Source organism: Camellia sinensis, chromosome 1 (assembly GCF_055761805.1).
Source record: "Camellia sinensis isolate YWXY chromosome 1, ASM5576180v1, whole genome shotgun sequence".
Classification (NCBI taxonomy): Eukaryota; Viridiplantae; Streptophyta; class Magnoliopsida; order Ericales; family Theaceae; genus Camellia; species Camellia sinensis.
This window is the reverse complement of record NC_138961.1, coordinates 211,330,730-211,346,490: the sequence shown is the minus strand read 5'-3', so window position 1 is coordinate 211,346,490 and position 15,761 is coordinate 211,330,730. Positions and strand designations below refer to the sequence as shown.

The following is a 15,761-nucleotide window of genomic DNA, read 5'->3' as shown; positions in this document are numbered from 1 at the left end:
GGGGCAAATGTAGGGGTGGAGGCGGAGGCAGAGGCGGGGGCTACGAGGCAGAGGTAGAGGCGACGGCGGAGGCGGGGCTGCGACGATCGGGTGGAGGTGGAGGCGACGGGGAAACATTTACAAACTAATGAAAACTTATCTATATTAAAAGTCAAATTCATAAAGTTTTTTATCACATTGAGGGAGCGTTTGACATAACTTATATAAGTGCATTTATTTAGATAAATGTATTTATTTGAATCATATCATTTCTTTATTTATCTGCATATCTTTTCATAAAAAATAAAATGTATATTTATTTAAATCATTTCAAATATCTTGATATTTATTTTTAAACTTTTCACTTATTTGTTATTTCACCAAGAAATAATCATTTGAAATAAATTTAAATTATATATGTGTGTGCCAATTTCCGACCACACTGCCAAATTAGTACTTAGCTGAAGAGCACCGGCAGAATAGATTAAGCCCGAATGGCCTGCAACAGAAAGAAGAGATTCCGGCAGTGGTTCGTCCACCCGGGGGCACTTCGATGATCAAGTCAGTTATCACTCAATGATAGCAAAAATGCTTAACTCACTATTCAGAATATAAATTGCGTCCTTTAGACCCATTGGGGGTGCCTCTCTTTTATAGCTTACTCAATCCTAGTCCCATTAAAAGCCTAGCTTCAATGGACTTCAGCTCAGTGCTTATCTTGGACTTTCCAATAGATAAAGATAAACTCCTTAAGAGCTTTATCCTTATCCTGGCTGAGGTCCTTTTTCATTCTAGGACTCTTGTCCCTTATCCGCTTATCCCGGACTCCGATATCTTCAGAAATAACCTCGGCCTAGCCGAGATATCCTCGGCGTCACGACTTGGACACGTGGCACCCCGGCTGACACGTCGGCGTCACTTTGGCCACGTGTTGGTACTCAGAAAATATATCCTGACAATTGCCCCCTAGGTTCTATTACCTCGGCATCCTGAGGTAATGGAACCTATGTCGTTATATCGTATAGCATGTTGGCTATCTTGCTATATCATCCATTTACCGAGGTCATAATATGTTAGCTTCACACGACCAGGTCTAGCCGAGGTCACTTGCTTCATTAAACCAAGAACTCCAAGCGTTTTATCACGCGTATGAGCTGTCAGGCAAAATAAATCAACCATTTTTGCCACGCTTCTTCCCCTCACTGGGTCGTACTTGATACGCGCCTGTAAGTCGTCTTGTGTCTGGGTGCGCCATCTGACAAGCACGTCGCTCTAGACGCATTGATGGTATTTTTCCGCCATTCTCCGCGTTTGATCAAAATCAACTTTCTCTCTCCGTCTCTTCACTTTTGCATCCTTTGTTTCTGAAGCTCCAAACTCTTTCTCTCTCTAACTTTTTCTTCAAAATCTGCCATTGTTGATCTCGCAAAGCTTTCTGCGACCAGCCTCACTCTCTCCTCTGGCGGGGCTTCTGCTGCACTTCCTTGTTTCCGGCTACCGTCTGATCCTAGCGAACTTTACTTCGGCTTCATTTTTCTGGTAAGCCACTATTCTACCTGGTTTTTAGTTTTTGATTTCACTGCGTATTTTGCGAACTTACTTATGTCTTCGATCATGTTAATCTGTACCTTGATTTTCACCATGTGTTTGAGTATATTTGCTTTGTGATTTTGTTTTTGCCCAATCCGTGCCTTGAATACACACACGTACTGTTCACAAATTTGTTCTCTTTTGCCACTGTTCTTGGCCTCGCACTCTTGTGCACACTTTGTTACAGTGTTTTTGATAGTTCATCACTATTCTTGATTCTGAAACACGTTCTTGTTTTCTGTTTCTGTGTCTTTTCCAGATTCGTGAATTCAATCTTCGTTTCCATAGATTTAAGTTTGGGATTTGCTTGTAGAACTCACAAATTTTTAGGAAAAACTGAAACACATTCCCCTTAAGATCCTCACAAATTCTTACCCTAGCTCACATTTAGGTTTTAGTCGAGGTCCTTAAACAATCGTCACAAAACACTTCCTTCCGAAATCTTACACCTTCCCCTTAAGCTGACATCATGGGTATGTGGAAGCATAGGGTAGACACCCCGACCAAGTTAGAACACTTTAGGCAGAAGTTTGACATCCCGGTCGATGTTCATCTGAGGTTGGCCGGGGAAAACGACTCTATCATGCCCGATAAAAATCTCATGTCTTTCCTTGTTGCTGCCTTTATTGAGTGCAGACTTAGGCTCCCACTCAACATCCTCTTCCGCGAGATATTCCATTACTATAAATTGAACCCAATGCAGCTCTCCATCAATTCCTACCGAGTCATCAATGGTATAATAACCCTAGCCAAACAAGAGAATGTTAGTAATGGTAAGAGCCCAGTGTTTATACTTTGTTTTTTAAAGTCTTCAATACTTTCCTTGTTCTGATGTCTGTTTTTCTTGCAGCCCTTCCCCAACCAGAAAATGGCTTCCGTAAGTCCTTTTTCCCCAGCAAGGGTTTGAAGAAGCTATTGGATTTGCTGGTCCACAAGCGAAGAGCCCCTCTGGTACTCAACTTTATTCCCACTTACAAGTTGGTTCTTCCCGACGTTCCAAAGAAGAAGAAGAGTCAATCTCCTCCGTCCGCCATAACTCCACCAACAACTTCATCATCTCGGCCAGATCAAGGGTCAACCTCAAATCCAGCAGAACAACCATCTACCTCGGCTCCACAGCTGATCCCGCCATCCCAACGTCGACGCCGTCGCCGAACTGCAATTCCTGCCGAGATGGGTCGCAAGAAGGCAGTTGCTGAAGATTTTCTAGCCGACATCCTTGTCTCGGTTGACACTTAACCTACACAAACCCAGCCTCAACCAAAGCCAAAACAAAAAAAGCTAAAGAAGGCTCAGCCAAAGGCAACGGTGACTCAGATTGACACTGAGGACACCTTGCCAATTTCAAAATTGGTTTCGAGCGAGAAGACCCCCTCCATCCCCGAGAAGAGGCCCGCCGAGGCCGAACCATCCTAATCAACTCGGTCAAAGAGGCCGAGGTCCGAATCTGCCACGACCTCGGGGCCAATGAAATCAGATGCCCCCTGGGCCCCTCCGATCACCATCGAAGATAAGTCGGTCAGAGCGAGCGATAGTGCGACCGACCTCGAAGTCGGCGTTGCCCTCTCCACGGCTTTGCTGCTTCCAAATGACCTTAACCGGAACGCCGAGATGAGCGAGTATGAAAACTTTGCTCTGATGCTTCAGCACTCTGTTCAAGTAAGTCTTTCACACTTGGTATTTTTCTTTCTCTATTCTTTCATTCTCAAACAATTTTACTAACTTTTGTTCTATTAATTTTCTTTCAGGCGATCCAGCATGCCCACTCATTCTCTATGCAAGATTTTGAAGTGAGGAAGGTGTTGGCCGACAAAATAAGGGAGGTCGCCGCTCTATAAAAGTCCCTCAACAGGGCCAAGGACAAGATGAAGACTCTGGCAGATTAAGCCGAGGCAGCTGTAAAAGCTCAGGACACGGCTGAGGAGAAAGCTGATACTGCAGAGGCCATTGCCAAGGTCCTCACGGCCGAAAAGAAAGAGGCCGAGACAAAAATGGCCGAGGCCCAAAAGGAACTGCAAGATGTTTTGGCCACAAAGGAGGCCAAGATCAAGGCCGCAGATGAGAGGGCATATGCAGAGGGGGCGACCGACATCAAGGAGGATTACAAAAACAAGTGAAGAAGGCATGCAACAAGGGTTTCTCCCTTGGTTGGATGGCTGCTCTAAAAAAGGTTGACGTCCTCGAGGACTCCCTCCTCAAGAACGCTGATGTCCTATCCCTGCCCTTCCCTCCTACTCCAAGCCAATCCGAAGATGATTCTGAGTCTGAGGAGGAAGCTTTGGTGAGGAAATCAGAGGAAGCTGCTGGGGCCAAGTCCCCTACTCCAAATGAGCAAGTCCTAGACTTGACTCAAGATGAGGAAGGTGAGGTCTCCAAAGACGCTCCTCCTGAGAAGGCAACATCGGACGCGCCTATCGCCGACAAGAGCCTCGACCAAACTCTTCAAGAAATTAATGCTGAGCTCGCGGTTGAGAGGGTTACCGAGATGTCCTCTCAGCTATCTTCTGAACCCCAGACCCAACCAGCCACAGATGCTGAAGAGTCTTAGTTTTTGCTTTGTACTTAGTATTTTGTCTTACTTTTTGAATCAATATAAGCTTGGATCTGGCCGAAGTGCTGCTTTTGTAATTTTTGAACAGCTACTTTTTTGGTAGGCCGAAGTGCCCTCTTTTTTTTTTGAACTGATTCTTCTGAGTGCAAATACAATTTCCTTTGTATGACTCTTGTATGATTCTGTACTTAGAATAATTTTGTATGCTTTCAAGCATACACCTTATCTGTGTAATTTCCTCGAGGTGATATACCTCGGTTATACAAACCGATGGTTTTACCTTAGCAAGTACATAAGTACTTCTTTTAATACAACCTTGGTTTTTGACTTGTAAATTTTTCTAAAAAATTTCAACAAGTGTTTAGACCAATTTTCTTTAAGTACAACCTCGGTTTAACTTCGATTTGTAACTTCAACTTGTAAATTTTTCACAAATTTCAACAAGTGTTAATCATAACCTTGGTTTAACTTTAACTTGTAAATTTTTCACAAATTTCAACAAGTGTTAAACATGTCCTCGGTTTAACTTCAACTTGTAAATTTTTCACAAATTTCAACAAGTGTTAAACATGACCTCAGTTTAACTTCAACTTGTAAATTTTTTACAAATTTCAACAAGTATTAAACATGACCTCGGTTTAACGTCAACTTGTAAATTTTTCACAAATTTCAACAAGTGTTAAACATAACCTCAGTTTAACTGCAACTTGTGAATTTTTCACAAATTTCAACAAGTGTTAAACACGATCTCGGTTTAACTTCAACTTGTAAATTTTTCACAAATTTCAACGAGTGTTAAACACGATCTCGGTTTAACATCAACTTGTAAATTTTTCAAAAATTTCAACAAGTGTTAAACATGACCTCGGTTTTAACTTCAACTTGTAAATTTTTCACAAATTTCAACAAGTGTTAAACATGACCCCAGTTTAACTTCAACTTGTAAATTTTTCTCAAATTTCAACAAGTGTTAAACATGATCTCGGTTTAACTTCAACTTGTAAATTTTTCTCAAATTTCAACAAATGTTAAATATGATCTCGGTTTAACTTCAACTTGTAAATTTTTCACAAATTTCAACAAATGTTAGACTGATTTTAGCTTGTATATTCTACCTTGCCAGGAACCATTTTCCAACTCTCTGCCTCCTAATGTGAACTTAAGTTCCACTTGGGTTCTCATTATGCATGTTTTCCAGAAATATCATCAACTATCTTATCAGTCACAAGTATGAAAAATCAAGCTAAAAATTTATTTATTACTTCGGCTAATAACAAACAACAAGAAACTCTAATGATAGAAAAATTTTAGATTGTAAGTATTCCAGGGCCTTGGCAACTCTTTACCTTCATTATCTTCAAGCCGATATGCCTCATTGCCCAATACCGAGATGATTCTATAGGGTCCCTCCCAATTCGGGCCAAGCTTGCCCTCTCTGGGGTCTTTCTTGTTGCCGACGACTTTTCTCAAGACGAGGTCACCGACTTGAAACTCTCTTGGATTGACCTTCTTATTATAAGCCCTGGCAAGCTGCTGTTGGTATGTCGCCAGTTGAATTGCAGCTCTCTCCATTCTTTCTTCTAGCAGATCCAGATCTCGGGCTAATAATACATCATTAGTCCCATTCTCTACTCCTTGGGTTCTAATCCCTGGGATGCCGACTTCTAGAGGAATAACTGTTTCTGTGCCATAAGCCATAGCAAATGGGGATTCCCCCGTTGATCTTCTCGGCGTAGTCCGATATGCCAAGAGTACACTGGGCAATTCATCTACCCACTTTTCCTTTGCTGCTTGCAGCCTCTTCTTTATCCCATCCAAGATAACTTTGTTGGACGCTTCTGCTTGTCCATTGCTTTGAGGAAAACTTGGGGTCGAAAAGTAATTCTTGATTTTGAACTTTGCGCAAAAGCTTTTGATTAGCTTATTGTCAAATTGTGTTCCATTGTCTGTAACTATTGCTCTTGGAATCCCAAATCTGGTAATGATGTTCTTCCAGATGAAATTCTTCACATCAATGTCTCGAATCTTGGCAAGGGGTTCAGCTTCTACCCACTTGGTGGAATAATCTGTTGCCACTAGTAAATACTTCCTTTGTCCAGTTGCTTGGGGTAGTTTTTTGACAAGATCCATGCCCCATTGGGCAAATGGCCAAGGAATGGATACTGGGTTCAAGTCGGCTGCTGGTTGATGTATCAAAGGTGCAAACCTTTGGCACTTCTCACACTTCTTCACATAAGTTTCGACATCTTTATGCATATAGGGCCACCAGTACCCCTGAGTAATGCCCTTGTAGGCAAGTGACTTGCCCCTAGCGTAGCTTCCACGTATTCCTTCATGTATCTCGTACAAAAAATCTTCAACCTGTGCAGGATGTACACACCTCAAAAGGGGTCGAGTAAATGATCTTCTGTAGAGGTGTCCTTCTGGGGTCAAACTGAATCTTGCCGATTTCAGTCTGATTTTGTGCGCTTCTTTTCAGTCATCGGGCAGTTTCCCGTCTTTAAGGAATGTTATTATTGCATCTATCCAACTTGGTCTCATCTCCACACACATTGCTTCGCGCTCTGTGTTCAGTGGTTCTATGCTTGGACCAGGCAAGTAGTCAACCATTATCGTCCTTATCTTTTCAGGTTGTATTGCACTAGCCAGGTTGGCCAGGGCATTAGCGGGACTATTATCATCTCGGCTAACCTGTTATAGTCGGCAATTCTGAAACAAGCCCACCAATCTACCGACCTCCTTTACATAGGCCGACATCCTTTCGTCTCGGGCTTCGAACTCGCCTGTTGTCTGGTTGACTATAAGCAGAGAGTCATAGAAGACTATCACCTCATCTGCTTCTACTGCTACTACCAGTTTCAGTCCTGCAATCAATGCTTTATACTCTGCTTCATTGTTTGAGGCCTTGAACTCCAAACGATTGAATTGTTCTAGTATCTGTCCATCTGGAGATACCAGTACTACTCCTGTCCCCGCTCCTTGTCGGTTGGAACTCCCATCAACGAATAGTTGAAAGGAGTCACCGATGTAAATACTGCAGGGCTTGAATTTTTTTTTCCTTTCTTTGTTCCGTTGCCCTCAGTTGGGCTCCTCTTTGTTCGCTTGGACATCGTTCACCTTGGTTCAACGGACCCCGATGTACGATGGCTCCTGGTGTGAACTCGGCCACGAAGTCGGCCAAAACTTGGCCTTTGATTGCTGTCTGGGTCTGTATTCCAGGTCATACTGGCCCAAGGCCACTGCCCATCTGGCTATTCTGCCTGTCAGATCTCCCTGCTGCAACAGGGACTTTAAAGGATGTTCAGTTAGCACCACAATTTAGTGGGCTTGAAAGTAATGGTTCAGCTTCTTTGAAGCCATTACTAAAGCCAGCGTTAACTTCTCCAAGGGTAAATACCTGGTTTCTGCATCAGCCAGGGTTTTGCTTACGTAGTAAACAACCATTTGTTCCCATTTTTCTTTTCGGATTACCACTGCACTTACCGCATGTTTCGAAACTGCTAAGTACATGAATAGCTCTTCTCCAGGTTCTGGATTTGAGAAAACTGGGGCTGTGGTCAAATACTTCTTCAAGTCGGCCAAGGCGATTTCGCACTCTTTTGTCCATAAGAAGTCTGTGGCCTCTTCACTAAGCTGAAGAAGGGTTTGCATTTATCAGAACTTTTGCTTATGAGCCTATTCAGAGCTGTAGCCCTTTTAGTCAACATCTGTACTTACTTCGCCGATGTTGGGCTTTTCAGTTCTAGGATGGCCTTGATCTGATCTGGGCTGGTCGCAATGCCCTTTTTGGTCACTAAGTATCCCAAGAACTTACCAGATCCAACTCCAAATGCACACTTCGATGCATTGAGTCGGAGCAGATATGTTTTACGGATATCAAAGACTGTTTTAGGTCGGCCAGATGACCTTCAAGTTCCTTGGTCTTCACGACCATGACATCGATGTAAACTTCCACTGTTCTGCCAATTAGATGTCTGAACATCTTGGTTACCAATCTCTGGTAAGTTGCTCCTGTATTTTTTAACCCAAAAGGCATCACTTTGTAGCAATACAGCCCTTTTGGGGTGATAAACGCAGCCTTCTCCTCATCTGGCGGGTACATAGCTATTGATGGTACCCCCTGTAGGCATCTAGGAAGCTCATCCTTCCATGCCCTGAAGTGGCATCCACCAATTGGTCAATCTTGGGTAATGGGAAACTGTCTATGGGACAGGCCTTGTTTAGGCTGGTAAAGTCCATGCAGACCCTCTATTTACCATTCTTTTTTTTCACCACCACGGTATTTGATAGCCATGTCAGGTAATTTACCTCTCGAATGGCTTTGACCTCCAGAAGTCTGTCTACTTCCTCTTCCACTGCCTCAACATGCATCAACGTCGGTCTTCTTGCTCGTTGGATTACAGGTTTGGCCGACCTGTATACGTTCAGTTTGTGGCAAGTGACCTCGGGGTCAATGCTAGGCATTTCGTAAGGCGTCCAAGCAAACACCTCAATGTTTACGCTCAAGAAAGCCTCCAGTTCTTTTTCTTCTTCTTCGACTAAGCCCGAGCTGAGAAGGAAGAAGCGCTCCTTATCCCCTTGCTGGACAAGGATTTTCTTCAGGGCTTCTTCACTCTTTTCGACTGGCTCTTTGCCGACGTCCTCTAGGACCTCCACGTCCTCGTTTTTGATCTCTACTATCTCTGGTTCTCGTATGGTGCAGGTGAATTTTATTACTGCCATGGAGCAGTTCTTTGCCTGTAGCTGATCCCCTCTGACCTCCTCTATCCCATGCTCTGTTGGGAACCGCAATGGCTGATGCAACATTGAGGGAACAACCCCCATTGCATGCAGCCACGGCCTTCCCAAGATAGCATTGTAGGGAGAGGGTGTGTCGATTATGGTGAATTCTATTTTTATCTATTTGGTGCCAACCTGTACCTCCAAGTTTGCTGTTCCTAGTGGCCACGTCGGTGTTCCATTGAACCCGATCATTGGGCTGTTGGATTGCTCTATATCGTCTGGGTGAAGGCTAAGCTCCTTGTAACACCTGACATACATGATGTCACAAGAGCTGCCTTGGTCAATTAGGATGCGCTTTACTTGGCACTCTCCAGCCTAGAGGGATACTACCAAGGCATCGTTGTGTGGATGCTGCACCATCTCAAGGTCGGCTTCAGTAAAGGACAATACTGGTCCTTGGAACTCCTTGACCCGAGGTCTTTTCTCCTGGACCTGGTATACATGCTGCAAGTGCTTTACCTTCTGGGTCTCCCCCCATATCTCGTTTTCGTTGACCTTCGAGTGAATTACATTAATTACCCGAGGTCCGCCTGCCTGCGGTTGCTGTGCTGGGGGAGATGGAGCTGCTGGTGCTTGAGGCAGTGTTGCTTGCTCTTCCCTTGTCCTGGCTTCATCTACAAGGTCCCTTAAATGGCCTTGCCTTACCAGGTCTTCCAGGTGTGCTTTCAGGGCTCTACAACCTTGAGTTAGATGCCCATCTTCATTGTGGTAAGCACAATGCTTACCAAGGCTTCTCCCCATAAACTCTCCTGGTACCCTTGCTGGTGCTCTGAAATAGGGCTGGGTTCGGATTTTCTCAAAGACTTTTAAACCGGAATTCGGAATACGATTGTGACTGCCTGAGCAGCCCTTAATCCGATTTCTGGTTTGTTGTAGCCACCATCACCTCGGCCTCGCTTCGGTGAGCCATTTTTCTTCTCTTGCTTTGTTTCCTTAGTCCCTAGTGTGTCCTTCTCGGCTCTGGCATATTTCTCAATTCTGGCCATGAGCTCTTCCATGCTTTTTGGCAATGTCTTGGCCAACGACTTTCGTAGTGGACAATCATCTTTTAAGCCGTTCTTGAAAGACAAGATCGCCACCTCTTGGTTGCACTCGGGTATTCGGTTGAATACCTCATAATACCTTTTGGCATAGGTTCTCAGGCTTTTGTCCTTGCCAATTTTCAGAGCCATCAGGGCGTCTACCCTTAACGGCTGTAGTTTGTTTGTCACAAACCTGGCCACAAACATCTCGGCTAGGCTTTCCCAGATTTTCACAGTTCCTTTCGACAACTTGTGAAACCAGTCTAATGCAATTTTTCCAAAGGATAAGGGGAACACCTTGCAAAGCAACGGTTCCTTCCCGGTGTATAACGCCATCGAGTTTAGGTACAAACCGATGTGAAAGTTGGGGTCCGACTTCCCGTCGTAGATCTGGAATCTCGGTATGCTAAACCTCTTCAGGGCTTCGAATTTGTCTAATTCTACCGAGAATGGTGTTCTCGGCTTGACCGGGGAGGTTACTTCGGCATCTTGTTGCCTTCTCTGTAGGTAATCCCTTAGGTCCTTCTTGGTGCGACCAACAGCTCGGCTATCTCCTGAGTTCAGCCTTTTAGGTGCACTACTCTCAACTTTGTTGTGAGCCCTCTTCGACCTTTCTTCATTAGTTGCGTCGAAGCACAACTCCTGCCTTTGAACATGCCGATGTTCCTTGGGGTCTCCTTCTTTGGTGCGACGTGTCCTTCGAGATTCTTCCCTTCTTGACTCTCCTCGCCTGACCTCTCTTGAAGGCCGGTGAGAGTGTTTTTCGCTCCTGGTGTGCTGGGGGGCTACAGGGATTATTTTTTGCCCTCCCTTCTAGGCATTGGTCGCTAGAATCGGCGTGTCCTGCAGCGGGAATGGTGGCCGCATGACGTTATTTTGCATCATGAAATTGACGACCGATTGCAAGTCTGCTAATTTGTTTGCCATCCCATTCATCTCAACGTCTTTTCGTAGGCATCTATCCTTCCATACCTGAAGGTCGTCCTCGTTGTAATACTCGCTTTGGTCTGTTTTCTTTGGTACGTCGCCTTCCTGGCCGACGTCCTTTCCTCCGTGATTTTGATCACGAGTCTCTTTGTTACAGTTGTCTTCTTCGACGTCAAGGTTAGCAGGTTTTCCACTCCCAATAAGAGTGTCATCCCCAAATTTCTCTTTCTGTTCGTTGTTGGCCATCTATTCTCCTTTCGTTCCCACAAACGGCGCCAAATTGTGTGTGCCAATTTCCGACCACACTGCCAAATTAGTACTTAGCTGAAGAGCACCGGCAGAATAGATTAAGCCCGAATGACCTGCAACAGAAAGAAGAGATTCCGGCGGTGGTTCGTCCATCCGGGGGCACTCCGATGATCAAGTCAGTTATCACTCAATGATAGCAAAAATACTTAACTCACTATTCAGAATATAAATTGCGTCCCTTAGACCCATTGGGGTTGCCTCTCTTTTATAGCTTACTTAATCCTAATCCCATTAGAAGCCTAGTTTCAATGGACTTCAACTCATTGGACTCTCCAATAGATAAAGATAAACTCCTTAAAAGTTTTATCCTTATCCTGGCTGAGTCCTTCCTCATTGTAAGACTCTTGTTTCTTATCCGCTTATTTCGGATTACGATATCTTCGGAGATAATCTCGGTCTAGCCAATATATTTTCAGCATCACGACTTGGACATGTGACACCCCAGCTGACACATCGACGTTACCTTGATCACGTATTGGTACTCAAAAAAATATATCCCCACAATATATTAATTGTTCTAATTATATTGCAATAATTTTTTCTATACACGTAATAATTGAAAGGGCACAGTGCATACATATATAACCCAACTCAAAGATTGAAGACCGTGGTCACCAAAACAATGAGATTTTTTTCAAGTGGTCAACAACAAATAATTCTTCAATCAAATTGAAGAAAGTCAAGGATTTTTATAGATGAGGACACTCACATCACAGACTGGGGAAGTCGGTGTTGGATTTGTGATGATCGAGAAAAAAACAGCCAGCCAATATTTAACTATGAACAGCGAAAAGACGGCTCGCGCGGCTAATATCAAGGATGATTTTACGTACATAGTTATTAATATTAGTATAATATTATAAATATCATGAAAATTTTATGAAATTAATTTAAGAATAATTACATAATATATAATAAAATATTATAAATATTAGAGATTATAAAAATTTTTACATGAAAATGATCATGAAAGATTTGTAATCCTTAGATTACCTTGATTAGTGTGTAGTATTTTATTCTAAATATAATTCAAAGGTCACAAATCTTTTATAATCATTTTTATGAAAGACTTTTTATGATACTTAACATTGTTATAAATTAATTCAGGAGTAAAAAATCTTCATAAAAATTTTTCATGATACTTCTTTGATGATGCCTAACATTATTCTTAATATTATGCATATCCTCCGTATACAAATAATGCTGCGGTATTATGATCTGTCTGTGGACCGGACCAAAATATGGCTTACCGATCGCTATCTTTGCTCACAGATTTACATTTTTCAGAATTACGAGGGACAGAATATCATAAAATATTGAATAATTCTATGTAATCATCCTTATTTATTTTAGCCTATTTTAAAAAATAAGTTAAAAGTGAATTTTTTTATATTTTTTTAGAAAAAATGTACAAAAAAATAAAAAGTAATGCTATAGACCACTAATTTGTTATCACTAATCTCACCACTAGTGAGGTGAAAAAAAAAAAAATTTGTGACAGTGGGTGGAACCCACTGCCATATCATTAGAGCCACCACTAATTAGTGGTTTAAAGCATTTCTCAAAAATAAATAAGTGATGTAATTCAAAAAAATTGAAAATTCAATAAGTTGGCTTTTAACCTAGTTGTCAAAAGAGGCTTTTGAATTTATCCCAAATGAGATTGTGTGGTTGTAATTGAATTTATGTAGTGTAAGGTTTATGTGTACAATAAATCTGAACTACAAGATAATAATTCTGAATAAATTTGAGATAGATAAAAGTGAGTTTATAGTATTACTCTAGAATATAATAAACATTAGGGAAATTTTAATATATATACTCCCACCATATACACCCTTAAGTTATGATATTTTTTTCTTTAGTTATGATTAATTTTCTTATTTAGTTATAACCTTTATATGTGTTGTTTGGTTATAATTTTTTTTTTTAGTTATGACTTAGCTTGTTTTCAGAGGTAGATTATATATATTTTTAAAAAAAATATACAAAAAAATAGAGAGAAGATGTGAGTCAAAAAGGTCCAAAAAAAAAAAAAAAAAAAACTAAAAAGCTACTTTTTAACTATATTTCCAAAATAAGTCAAAAAATATATAATTATACCATTTTTATTTTTAATTATAAAATATATAAGATACACATTCTTATATATCATAGTCTTCCCTCTAACATTAATAATAATAAAAAAAGGGGGTCTACATTAGAATAGAATTTTGGCGACAGGAGAGAGAAGAGGTGAGTAGAGCAGAGGAGAGGAGAGGTGGGTGCGTGCGGCGGCTAGCTACCTCCCCCACCGGATAAAACCTGTACCCTTTTTTCTATGTTTATATTTATATATTTCTTATATTTTGTGGGGGAAATATTTTATAAATAAAATAATTAATACAAAAAATACATTTAAAATGACATATCGATGAAAGAATTGCAACAACTCATATCATTTTATATAAAATTTTTTGTTTAAGCATATCATTATATTTTATTAGATAGTAAACAAAATAAATACGAAATCTTTTGTATTAAATTTTTTTGTCATTCTTCCTTAAAACATTCATAATTCATTGGATGGTGTCTCAATTTTTTTTACACAATCTAAGAATTATGAATATTACTAGAAAAGGAATCCTTAGCCAATAAAATATGATAAAACAAAAATAATTATTCTAACATTATTAGTGTGTCTATATATATGAGTCCTACTACAAAGTTTTTTTTTTTTTTTTTTTTTTTTTTTGAACCACTACTACATAGGTTAATCACATTTGAATATTATTCAATGTTTTGTCTTACACAACTATAACTAATTGAGCATTGTTATTTAAGTATAGAAGTTATATTTCCTTTTCAAATTTAATGGTGTGATAATCAATTATGATATCAAATGCAACATTCTCTTTCATATTTTTTTTTTCTAATCATTAACAAATCATATCGTTTACATAATTAAATTTAGAAAATGAATCTAAAATTTTTTTAACTGTATAATTTAGTAAATTTCACACAACAAATGTAATTTTTTTTTTCTTTTAGTATCATAAAATGTGGTCTCCTACCATTATTACATCTATTTTGTTAAATTTTTTTTAAAAAATCTAAAATTTATCTCTAAGACTATAATATGACCAAGTTTGGGAAGACTAAATAAGTGCACTTTTTGATTTTTTTTGTATTATGTGTAGAAAAAGTAAAGAGGAGATGTTGATTGATGTGACCCAAAAAGATAAAAAGATGAAATAAGTACATTTTTTTAGGTTAGCCAAACTTGACCTATGTCGGTTGATGATTTATTTAAGAATTAATTAATTAAGAGAAAACCACATGCCAGCTAGCATTACTCAATATTATTTTGCAGTGAACACATGACTGGGCATATAAAATCAACAACTCAAATAAGAGTGTATAATATAAAACCAAAACCCAAATGGTCAAATATTCAGCATTTGACCGTTTTTTATGCAAACGTCATCACCCTTCATAGCCGACGGCTAACGACAAACTAATATTTGAATTTCTGTTACTTCCCTCCTTTAGTCGTTGCCTCCATTCCATCAAGAACACCATTCATTCATCTCTCCTATTCCTTACAACTATATCTATATATACAAACACTCCAAATACATTTTCATACACACACTCTTTCTCTCTTTCTTTGTCTCTCATCACAAACAATAATATTTGAGAAATGGAATCACAATCCTACAACTACTCTTCATCCTCCACCACTTACCACCATTGTTCATGTCCACAAGGTAAGAATTCCAAACCATCACCACCACCACCACCCCCCTCTTACCATTCCTCACTCCATTCGGTCCGGAAGCTTCCGGCAAAGCCGTGGAAGAAGCCCATTGCGCCGCTGCCACCGATACCGCCTAGAGTCTACAAGGTTGACCATGTAGACTTCAAGCAAGTAGTTCAGAAGCTCACAGCGGCACCGGAGTTCCAACCACGGCGGCTCCAGAGCGTTGCACCGCCGCCACTCAGCCTCTCTACACCAACACCACCAGCAGCAGCAGCAGCAGTATCATCTGATAATAATAATATTGGTAATAAGGGAGCAACCTTGGAGCTTTTTCCTTCTCCTAATAATATTACTGCAACTATGACACCATTGTCTTCGTTTTATCGCGAGTTAATGTCTGAAACACTCGACACGCAGCCATGGAACATATCAGATAACTTTGCGGTGGTGAGTCCTCTGGGGTTCGGTTCGTCGCCGAATTCTCATCCATGGTGTTCATTCCCTCTTCTGAGTCCGGGAACTCTATCTCCCTTGGAACAAAGCACGGTTCTGTAGATGATCTATGACTAAAAAGGCTATAATTGGGATCCTTTTCTTCTATATCCGACATTAGGGTTTCCTTTTCTGTCCCATTTTGGGTTACTATTAATAGTACTGTGGATGAGTTCTTAACCTCTGGGGTTTGCGAACTTCCTAGAAGTATTGTATTGTGTAGTTTTCAATTGTTTCCTAGGCTCTCGGGTTGTGAGAGTTTCTGTTTCCAGCTAAAATTATATTTTGTGGCCTTTTGCCCTTTTGGGTAGTTATTTAGGCTGTATTTGTAGAGTAAGGATCCTCTGATTTTTCTCTAAAGTTTCCT

General features: G+C 40.7%; 1 protein-coding gene across 1 annotated transcript; it reads left to right on the top strand.

Annotated features, from left to right (window-relative positions):
* The first annotated feature begins 14,842 nt into the window (after positions 1-14,842).
* On the top strand, positions 14,843-15,457 carry LOC114257280 (uncharacterized). The gene has a single exon (XM_028197042.2). It carries the CDS (start codon positions 14,843-14,845, stop codon positions 15,455-15,457), a length of 615 nt encoding a protein of 204 aa, XP_028052843.2.
* The last annotated feature ends 304 nt before the right edge of the window (positions 15,458-15,761 follow it).

Bases quoted from the DNA above. Each gene is read 5' to 3' on its own strand.
- LOC114257280 (XM_028197042.2), top strand. From the start codon at position 14,843: ATGGAATCACAATCCTACAACTACTCTTCATCCTCCACCACTTACCAC.